At 35.0% G+C, this 11,616-nt stretch overlaps 1 protein-coding gene across 1 annotated transcript in view; it reads right to left on the bottom strand.

Moving 5' to 3' along the window:
* LOC114623302 (complement factor H-like) overlaps positions 1 to 9,273 on the bottom strand; it is a gene marked incomplete at its 3' end in the record, with an annotated part of 35,051 nt that extends 25,778 nt beyond the window's left edge. Inside the window, exon 1 of the mRNA XM_028769964.1 lies at positions 9,086 to 9,273. Coding sequence (XP_028625797.1) covers positions 9,086 to 9,143 — 58 coding nt within the window. The remainder of the gene's footprint in view (positions 1 to 9,085) is intronic.
* Between the last annotated feature and the right edge of the window lie 2,343 nt (positions 9,274 to 11,616).

Here is an 11,616-nt window from a genome sequence, read left to right on the forward strand (position 1 = left end):
CAGAGGATCAAACAGATAGCAGGTCAGCTACAGTAGACTAGTAAGTAAACTTTAGTAATGTAGATAAGAAAGATTTTATTAAACAGCAACCCTAAATATCTCGTAAGATATTACCCTGAATCTCATAAGACCAAGTCTTACTCCCGCTGACACTCTTCCAATTCCTATCCCCCTTGGTTGCCTCAAGAAGAACCAACCGACTGGAGGAGAAGAAAGAACATCACCTTCTCCCCCCACCAAGCTGGGTACAGCTCCAGGCATTTTGCCTTTTAAAAACCTTCTTTGTTAATTTTCTGTCTACTTGGATGTAAATGCCAATTTCAAGTGTCTTTCAGTAACAGAATGACTATGTAGGTTTGATTATCTGAAAACAAGAATTTTACTTAAACTAAAGGGAGATAAGTATAATTTTGATGGAACTTAAAAGCAAACATTTGCTATTTTAATAATCATGATTACCAGATTTTTACACTTAGAGTTTTAAAGAGCGAGGATTGACACAAAAACCAAATGCAATTCCTTTTCCCAATGTCAAGATGTCTGAAAATTGTTCTTTGAAATGTTCTTGCTACAATGAAATAAATCTTAGTGATTTTTCATATTTTGTAAAACATCAGTTATACCCACATTTTTGATAGATTAAAGATGGAAGCACCATCCTTTTTCACTTGCTATAGCTTCTAAAAGGATTTTGAGAGAAGAATGAAAAGTATTGCTTTAAAAATACTATTTCTTAACAGAAAATGAAACTACAAATTACTTAGAAAATAGAGCAAATGAATAAATTGGGAATAGTAAAAATGATAGTTTAATTAAATTTCTCTTCTGCCTTCTTTTTGATATAAATAAGTATTAAGTTTATACACACATATATATGATCCAAAGAGTATTTTGTTAGTTAAAAGTATTTAGATTAATTTGTAAATAGTGAAAGAATACTTAAGTTGAAATTTTTGTAACATAGAAAATATCAGTTTCATTAAACTACTTTAAAAAAACAAACTACAAACATTTAAGTTTTGATTATACTTAATGAATATTGAATAAGTATATTTCGACTTCTTAAATATACAAAAAGGATTATGAATTTTCTTTGTAAAACTGATAACCTTGAGAAAAGCCTAGACCATACTGGGCAAGTACATGGTGAAACCTGGATAAAATCCTCCAGAGCAGCTGGCAGTGTCTTGTGAGGAGTCAGCCTGAAATTCATTTCTGCAAGTGGCAGTACTTAGACAACAGTCTCCTAACACCAAGAGGGTTCCAAGCACACTGTTTGTCTTTTTTCAAATAAACTGTTAGTATATGTTGAATGGTTTTGTTAGGCTTGAATGGCTGCCTCAGAAAGCAGTTTAGCCACAAGATGGAGTAACTGAAGGCTGTGTTCAGCAGCTCCAGTATCAGAGTGTATGAGAGTTATCAGTGGGATCCCAAGAATAAGGATTAAAGCAAGGGAAAAAAATTCTTTCCTAACCTCTCCACTAATTCTTATGAAAGTTAAGCCAAGGTAAGTTGTAGGTGTGGAGCTGAGCCCCACAGCTTTATAGAACCTCTAGTTCTTTCTGTAGATCTGATGTTTTACCATTAGCATCCTCTGGCCTCATCTGACTAACTCCTATGCAGTGTTCAAAGCCTACCTACTTGAGGCTCCATGCCTGTCCTCTCAACATGCTGGAGAGGGAAGATTGTGAATTGAGAGTTTCGTCTGACTTGTCTTAGAGAAACAATATAGAACTAAAACAGCAAAATATCTCTATATAATTACCATCACCATCAGGGTCTCCTGTTCCTCACCCATTCTCCTATTCCAATTATTTATTTGATTTTATTTTTAAATTAATATGTGAAGTGTTATGTTACATTATATTATAGTATGGCTTTTTATCTTCCAAGACAGGGGTTTTTTTCTGTGTAGGCTTGACTATCCTCAAATTCAATTTGTAGATAAGGCTGGCCTTGAATTTAGGGAACTGCCTGTCTTTGCTTCTCTCATGCAGGGATTAAAGGTGTGAGGTGCCACACCCAACCATTTTTTTATGACTCTTAAAAACAGTTTTATTTTCTCTTCATCCTTCTTCCTATCTCCCCCTCCTGCCTTGTCCAGTCCACATGTGCTTTCCATGCCCCCCTTCCTCCACAGTTCTTTTTAAACTTCTAGTTCCATGTCTTCTATTCATAAGTGACACACACAGATATACATGTATATTACATTAAACAGAGAAATATAAAGTATATGCATTAGAAATTAGAATCAAAACATGAAGGAAAACATGCAGTGTTTATCTCTTTGAGTCTGAATTAGTCCATTTTTTCCTATTAATTTCATAATTTCTTTTTATTTGTAGCTGAACATTTCCATTTTGTGTATGCAGCACATCTTTCCAACTTCAGTTTTCTGCTTTAGGAAATTTTTAAAATCTCAGTCACTATAGTTTATAAGATGAGCTACAGTATGCAAATATGTAAATACAGTCAGTATTCATTCTTTTCCTCTCCACTAAATGACAACCTTTTGGAAAGTATAATTATATTGCCTATTATACTTGAGAAGTTATTCAAAAGTGATCGTGAATAAAAGAATGAATGCAAAAACAACTGTAGGAGCTTTTCCACAACAGACATGCATATAGTCAATAGGGCCAGATGCAGCTGAGAGTGGCAAACGGGAAACTTAAAAAAGACCAGACCTGGAAAAAGAAGAAAAGAGACAACTTGAAAAAAAAAAAAGAGGAGGAGGAGGAGGCAGTGGCAAGAGAACCATTGTCTGGTAAACTTATGCCTATTGCGTGCACTGAAAATTATAGAGTTTGCACATCTGTTTAGGTTTTGGTTTTTGAAGTCTGATATCACTTGAATTTAGCTCAAAGTATAAAAAAAAATCCCAAGGAACATTTGAAGGGATGTTTCTATAGTCATCCTCTATCTACTGCATTTCCAGTTAACACCCTTTGTGAGAAACTAGGCTTTCTAAGTTAAAATGTCAAAACAAAAGTGTTCTGTCAAATCCCTGTGTTCTTTTTATTATTTCATGGTAGGAATTTTTTTGTGTTTAGTTACTTGACTTTATCTGAACCAGTTTTCTTTCTAATTTTAACCCAAATGTAACAATTTTTTCCCCAATTATCATTTCTGTTCTTCATGTGTTATGTTCTGAGAAGCACTAAAGTTAACATCAATCAACTGAGCACCTGAGGAGTTAGTGGACAGTATTTCCTTAAGTAGTAAGAGATATAGACGGTGTGTGTGTGTGTGTGTGTGTGTGTCTTAGCAAGAGATATAGATGGTGTGTGTGTGTGTGTGTGTGTCTTAGCAAGGGATATAGATGGTGTGTGTGTGTGTGTGTACTCGCGTGCGTGTGTGAGATGGGGGGGAAGTAAAGACTAACAATCAGAGTCAGGAAATAAAAATGGATTAATTTGGAAGGAATGTGAGAGTTCAAAATTGAGTAACCTAAGAGCAAAAATAAAGACATTTTACTCTGTGCCATTTTCTACTTTAGAATAATTCTGGTTTGCTCTACTTAAATGTAGTTTAAAATTCCATCCTGGTAAAGGGCATGCACATTCCTAGAATATGACTGTGCTGAAGATAAGCAAGGCTTGCTTTCGGAGTCCACCCTCCCTGCCTGTGAGCAACTTCTCCACCCTTTGTCACCAACTACAGCATTCCATTCTGGAATGCTTCCTGTCTCAGAATAATTTTGCTCTATTTTCTTCCTTACCATTGTCCAATTCTATCCTCTATCAGTGAAATTTCAGAGTAAATTACACATAATAGCACTAAACTTAACTGTATAGTCCCTTCGACATAAATTACAGTTTGGTTGAATTTGTGGTACTAGAAACATGTCAAATATTGTAAGAGTTGCATGAAAGAAGACACTGAAGACAATTTGGACATTGCAAAATGCCGAGTAACATGATTTATGGAAATATAGTTGTATCCTGAAAACATGTGCTGTAGGGATAGAAGTTACTTGTTCCATTGAAATTAAAACCTAATTTGGATAATAAACTAGTATTGCTCAATTATCTAGCTTATGTAATGATCTATAATACTCATGTGTATCTACTAGGGTGGACTTAAGCAAATGTGAAAGAAGGTGGCATAACTGTACCTCTGGCCTCTGGGACCTTGGAGACTACCTCGGAGAAGCTTAATAAGTATGCTAGACATGTGAAGAACCTTATCAAACAGGGTGCATGTTTTTCTGACCTTATCTCTTTAGACTCTTCTCAAAATTCTGAAGTCAAGCTTCAAGGAAGAATTTCTATGTTGTTGTCTATGTCACACACCTGATTATTCAATCAGCCACATTCCTTAGAGAAATGTGGAGATCTATTTATGCACTGCCTCCGTGGCTTGTGATGAAAAGGATTACTGTTCCACTTCTGAGATTCAATAGAGGGAGGCTCTGAGGATGTCAGTTTTGTCTCAGGGGAGAATCAAAGCAACTGCAATGGGTTTGTGCTGTTTGCTTAGATGTAAACTCGGTGCGTTGCTAGTAGGTGCCATTGGGTGGTTTGGTTGTCATCATGAATTCCTTCAGTTTTGCCCCAAACAAAAAGGCCAAATACGAAGGATAGTTGACTTCAGAGTTTTTAGATGTCTTCTGGCTTTGAAAACATTATGATACTCACAGTTGAGACTGCAGCAGTAAATCCAACTCTTTATTATAATTTGAAATACAAGAAAGTTTTAAAATGTGCATTCATCTAAGTCCTGGCTTATTCTGTGACAGGTTTATAAATCTTTGGTGTGATAAAGGAGCATAAAGGCAAGCTGCCAAAACTGGTTTTCTATGTTAATGAAGGCATTGAAGGTGTGCAGACATGTATCTTCCTTTTGTAAATCCACACATTATTTTTTAGTTTATCACAGAAATTTCTATTTCTTTTTTATCCCCATTTTTTTATGTTTTTTTTTAGATTGTAATATAATAACATCATTTCCCCCTTTTCTTTTGTTTCTCTAAAAGTTCCCACATATCTCTTTTACTTTCCTTCAACTCATGGCCACTTATTTTTATAATTGTTATTATATGCATATATATTTCTAAATATAATGTCCTCAGTATATATATTACTTATATGTATGTTTTAAAGATTGACCTTTTCATTTTTAGTGTTTTTTATTTTCTCTCTTGAAAAAAGAAAACTACAGGTTGCTTCTTTAGAAGGTTATTGACAATCTGATATTTTTTTTTCCATTTTTCTAAGGAAGGGCCAGCTATCTCTGTCAATTTAGTTGAATGAAGGTAACAAAAAAATGTACCTAAGGTGTTCTTGATGTTGAATTTCAGAACTTGGGAAGCTAAAGCCAGAAGACCAGTAGTTTAAGGGCTATCTTGGGCCATACAGGAAGACTCTGTCTCAAAAAATTAAAGTAAGGTGAAGACAAAGCAGAGATGTGATACTACCAGCAGAACTCTGTTTCTGCAACACTGTATGTGACAATACATACACAGTGATATAAATAACATTCGTATATTCCAACTTGTTTGATCCTTCTTCATCCAGTCACTTGGAGCATGTGAAATATGGCTAAGGCTGGAGGAAAAGCTGCAGATAGGGTTTTCAGTTAAGGTGTGGTGAACCCTACAGTATCAGTTGCTTTCAACTTTTGACACAGAATGAAGGAAAAAGTAAAAGCACATTCCATTTTAATTCTTTTTCTTAAGAAAAAGTAGAAATATCTTATATCGAATCATTTGACTTTTTGACATGATACAAACTCATTTTAAATAAAAATATTATTCACTTTTTTCTAAACTTCCCCAAAAGCAACTATTATTAATTCATAATTAATATATATAAAATCAATTTTTCTGGGTCAATGTTTTTGTTTGAAAATGTCATATATTTAAAATGAAACATTATAAAACTAAACCAATTCTCCATTCTATGATTAAAGTCTCTAAGCCTGAAAGGACATTTTTGTCCTTTTAAACCTCCAGGATTAGAAAACACTTATCTCCCCAGAAAGCACACAGCAGTTATTTGGTTTTGTTTCAGCACAGGTTTAATTGGTTCATTTTAGCAATTCTGGGCTGTGGCCTAATTTCATACAATATCCAATTGTGAGAGTAAAATGCATGCTTGGAAAGCTTAGGTATAATCCATTCCCCAGAACTGAAATTACACAGCTCAGCCAAGGAACTCTCTTATGTTACAGGTTGTCCTGTAAATCTGACCCAATTCTAAGCAGCATGTGGTCTTGCAAGAAGCGATATTTACTGTTCCTGGCAGCTAGGAGTGTGAACGCAAGCAAGCACGGCACTAAAAAGACATGAGGAAGCCCTTGGCATGTGGAAAGAGAAAGGAGGGGAGAAAGAAAGAAAGAAAGAAAGAAAGAAAGAAAGAAAGAAAGAAAGAAAGAAAGAAAGAAAGAAAGAAAGAAAGAGGGAGGGAGGGAGGGAGGGAGGGAGGGAGGGAGGGAAGGAAGGAAGGAAGGAAGGAAGGAAGGAAGGAAGGAAGGAAGGAAGGAAGGAAGGAAGTTACTATTCTTTAATTATGAATATTGGCTTTTAAATTTTTTGTTAAGGTTATTATTATTATTTTTAATTAGGGTGGATGTCACAGACAGCTGCCATGTCTGTATGAGGAAACTGGAGCGCAGTCTGCAGGAGACTTTTTTCCTCCTTTCACCAGATGGGGTCCATGGATTGAATTCAAGTAGCCAGGTTCTGTGGCAAGCAAGATCATCATTGTGTTTACCCTATCTGCTGGCCCAGTTTATATTGGTTTTAGAAGAATGTTGAGCTTTATCAGGGCAGAAAAGACTTAGAAAATCTTTTCTTCCCTGTTTAGGAAAACCTAATATGATAGCATTTCACAAACATGTTTTTTTTAAAATCAGCATAATAGCCAGTGTCTGATGTGAGAAACAGAAACAGAAGCAAATATTGAAGTTTATACATAACTGTTTTAATTGATCCAAGCCCTTCTGTCTAGTGAAATTTCTGTTAAGTTGATAGACTGATTAAATTATTTACATTTGCAATAGACACAGGCTACAAGCCAAGCAAAGACTAAAGTGGGAATACTGTGTCTGTGAAAAGAAAATGCATGAAACTTCTTACATCTGTCTCTGTATTACATGCACTTTATGAATATCATGAGGTTACCCTACATAATGCTTTAAACACTAAACCCCCACTTCGTCACTGAGTGGACAGCCAGTGAAACAGTAGTGTATACAGTGTAACTGCCCAACTCATCTGCAAGAACTGGCACCACATTTGAATACATACTGATGGAAATTCAAATCCATCAATAACAAAAAATCAGCTGATATCCACAGCATAAATGAGGATTTTTAAATCATTAACATTAAAGCATCATGTAAACATCATGGCACGTCCTTTTTAATATTGAAATTCTGATTTGTAATTAGGTAAACATCTTAAGTCAATTTGCATCAGTTAAGATTTAAAAATTAGCTAGAAATAAAATAGTTCTTTCTTTAATCCCTCTTAGTAAACATTATTATTCAAGTAGAACATTAAAATAAAGATGAAAACATTGACTTTGACAAAGTAAAAAGTTGAGTTATGTTTAGTAATATCAATATTGCTTTAGAATTCCAAGCCAACATAATCGTATTTCATTTTAGGAGTACTTATATTTTCATATATAAGAAAATGACTCCCTTAGTCTGAACGTAAGACTCATTAGCCAAAATTCAAGGAATAATACTAGAAAATATAACTGAAAAAGTTTACTCTCTCAAAAAGTATTAAATATCCTTAATTTTCTTTTAGAATTTTACTAAAAGATATAAATGAGAAATTATATCTACTCTTCTTATCTGGATTGGTAAATATCCAATTAGCCATTGTTTGTTAGTATTCTTTAGTGAGAAGAGGTTATAGCAACGCCTCAAAATACTAATCATTAGCTAAGAGAAACATTTTTTTAAAAATTACTAAAGTTACGTCATTCACTTAGTATGAAAAGTGCTAAGTCAGGAATGACAATCATTCCCACCTGTAGCCTCAGCCCATGGGAGACTGTCAGGAGGACTACAGTGAGTTCAAGGGTGTAGTGACATCCTGTCTTAAACAATCAAAACCCAAAGAAGAGTTAATTAAATGTTTATCACATAACTACTTACCTATGATAAACTAGGAAAGTAAAACTCCCTTCACTGGATAAACTGTGCAATTTTGGTAAAATTTAAGTGAACAATAAAGTCAGAATTTCTGTTGTTGTCACAAAAGAAGAACTCCAATATTCATATCACCTACTTCAAAATGCCTTTCAGAAGCAAATATGCCCCACACATACTCACAGAAAACAAAACCACAAATAAATCAGATCCTTCCAATACTGTGTACAGGTTATGTGTCAAATTTTATAAACTTTTTATCTCATACTTGCAGTTCTGTGTACAAAACTTTTGAAGCTGTGGCAATATCAGTTAAGTAATGTATTTAGGAAGGTTTAGAAATATGCCTGACATAGGTGGGAGAAAGTCCTTGGTCCAGTGAAGACTGGACGCCCCAGTGTGGGGGAAATCGTGGGAGGTGGGAGTGAGACGGTGGGTGGGGGCCTATCCTCATAGAAACAGGAGGAGGGGAAATGAGATAGGGGTTTCCTGGGTGGGTGGGTAAATGGAAAAAGGGGATTACATCTGAAATGTAAATAAAATATCCAATATTAAAATGTAAAAAAAGAAATATGCCTGAAATAAATCCACTTATAAAAAAGTAAATGCTTTCATTAAGTTTAGATATTTACATATTACTTACTAGTTTTACATAAAGTATTTCAGGGACACTCGTGAAAAAAAGAGGAGCCTGTATTTCATGATAACTCCAAGTTAAATGAGTATGCCTAATTATGGATTGCAAAAACATGTTTGAAGCACTGTTTTGAGTTTTACATTAAACCAAACTATCAATTACGACAGTCAAATGAACGATTCACAGTTTTTAAACTTACCACCAAAAGCCACTAAGTTACAGACTAGTAATTACCCACATTTTCTAGAATTAATTTGAATGATTGCTATGAGAAATATTATCTGCAAATGTTTTATAATGCGTCTCAACCAGACAGGATAAAGTTTGTTTTAAGCTTACCTTCTGCCACACAGACAGTCCATAATATAAGCCAAATAATTTTTGCCGACAGTCTCATGTTTTGGATCTATCTGGGACCAATTGACTCGAAGAGAAGTGTGTACCATACCATCCAGTTCCTCTCTGCTCAGAACTGTGGTCACGGCAGGGAAAGACTTGCCCCAAAGGGAAGTTGAAAGTTAGTTTAGGAAATCAGGATTGCCAGATGCTCCTCCCATGAGCAACTTCTGCAAAGTAAACTAAAAGGGTAGACCACAAGTCCAGCAGCATGGGCGTTTGATCTCTTCTGTTACTGTGCCCTGTCTGTGACCTGCTGGATTGTTCTTGTAAATCACAGATTGTTTTGCTTGGAAACAAGTTCACATTTCTGGAAATGTGAGCAGGGGCTGGATTTCATAATCCTTTAAACTGTGTTCTGCCATGTACAAACCACAGAACAGAAAGCAATGAAGGCACATTTAAAAATCATTGAGGAAGCTTCAGTTAGGCAGTGTTTTCAAGACCAACACCCATGCGTAGTACAGAAACATTGTCAAGACTGTCATGCCGAGGAATGGTGATTATGGGATTGGTTTTCTAAATTTTATGAAGTGAGTGTCTCAAGAAATTCTTTTTATATGTGTGAGGCAACCAGTCTGTGTCTCCTTAGATATAAATGAATACCTCAAAAAAAAATCCATCAACTTGAAATGCTAATTTTCTAACTTCTCATTGAGGTATTGTATAGCAAGAAATACAGAGGTGTGAAAAAGTGTCTGCAGCATGCTTAATTGATGCAGAACCCAGGCGGATACCAAACTCCCAATCTGCTAACTTTGGTACCCTCTGAGACCTCCACCCACTGTCAGTGTCTCTAAGAACATGGACTGTATTTACCTGCCATATATATGTAGGTGTGTAAGAAGCAATTTATCCCTTTGTTTATGTAGAGTCCTTCACTAAGAATTATATTTGCTGGACATGGCTCCTGATTGTTCATTTGTCATTCTATGTAATATTCAATTACTTGAATATGGCACAATTTGTAGTTATCCCTGTACATGTTAATGATAGATTCCAGCTAGAAAATAGTACAAGTAGGGCCACTACCGTTGGGTTGTGTGGAGTTTGGCAAGCTGTTCTACCTCAAGCATATAGATGAGTTAATTGGGCACAGGGCACTTAAACTCTTCCTTAAGGCCAAAAGAATTTACTGGAATGAGATACTCAACCCAATGGTCTAATATCCCAAATCTATACAGATGGGCATTTCTTGATGACTTGCTTCCAATTCCATTAAATATGTGGGAATTCAACTGCCAATAACTCATTGTAGTAGTTGCTTGTCTTGTGGATGTGACAAGATACCCGAGAAAGCTGCTAACCTAACAGAAGGAAAGGTTTATTTCTGCTCACAGCTCTCAAAGACAGAGCCTGTCAATCAGGGAAGAACAGCCCCAGGAGCAGCTACAGCAAGCAGTGATGAATGTTCCTGAGCTCACTTGGTTTTTCTTTAGTCTGGGACCCTTCTCCATGAAAGACACTGATATCAGAACAATTTACGAACCCTCAATTCAGAGTCTTTAATCATGTAACAAGGCCTTAATGCTCTGAAATGCTGTTCATTTTATCAAAGAAATTTGACAGAAGTTTTCAAAAATTTGACAATAATAAAAACATACAGACACTACAAATCATGGTGAACTTGAAATGACTTTTCCATTATTTTGCTAACAAGATACAAATTTTAATCAAATCTGATAGAAGAATTTTTTTCTTTTTTATCTTTTGTGAAGCTATTATAAAATAGAGGCTTATAATAAAGTAATAAAAAATGTAGATAGCCAAAACTGCAAAAGTTAAAAGTAGTATATGTCTTATTATTTAAGTAATAAGCATATTGTGTTACTTTTTAACTCTTTTTACTCACAATTGTTTGCAGGTTCAAAATCTATTTTATTATTATCCAAGTACCTTTTAAGAGATAATTATACAACTTAACTCATAAAATATATACTGAGGGTAATCCCTGTTGGCTGTGGCATGAGAAACTACGTATTTACTTAGATATTTAAAGGGGACCAGATACCCTTTATTGGGCCAAGCTAGTGTCTAGAAACAGATAAAGAGTCCTGAGATACTCAGCTGTGAAATTCACACAGTAGAGGCAAGAGACTGAAATGCTGAAGGCACTCAGTGACATACACAGTTTATATGCACAATTGTTTGTTTTATTTCTACTTATCAATTTTGAACTTATAGTTTATGATAATCCATCTTTAATTTTACCTACTTAAAATCGTTTATCTTCATTTTTAAATTTAATTAATTAAATCACTAACTTCATACATTAATATATTGTATTCGAATAATATCTACACCTCTCTTTCTCACCTCCAACTCCTCCCATGTTCTTCCTGCTCTAATTCTTGTCTCCTTCCTCTATAATTATTGTTCTATACATACACATATGTGTATATATGTGCACACTCACAACCTACTGAATCTAATTAATGTTGTTACATATGTATGTGTCTGACCACTTAGAATTA

This window comes from Grammomys surdaster, unplaced genomic scaffold (genome assembly GCF_004785775.1).
Source record: "Grammomys surdaster isolate TR1022 unplaced genomic scaffold, NIH_TR_1.0 196, whole genome shotgun sequence".
Classification (NCBI taxonomy): Eukaryota; Metazoa; Chordata; class Mammalia; order Rodentia; family Muridae; genus Grammomys; species Grammomys surdaster.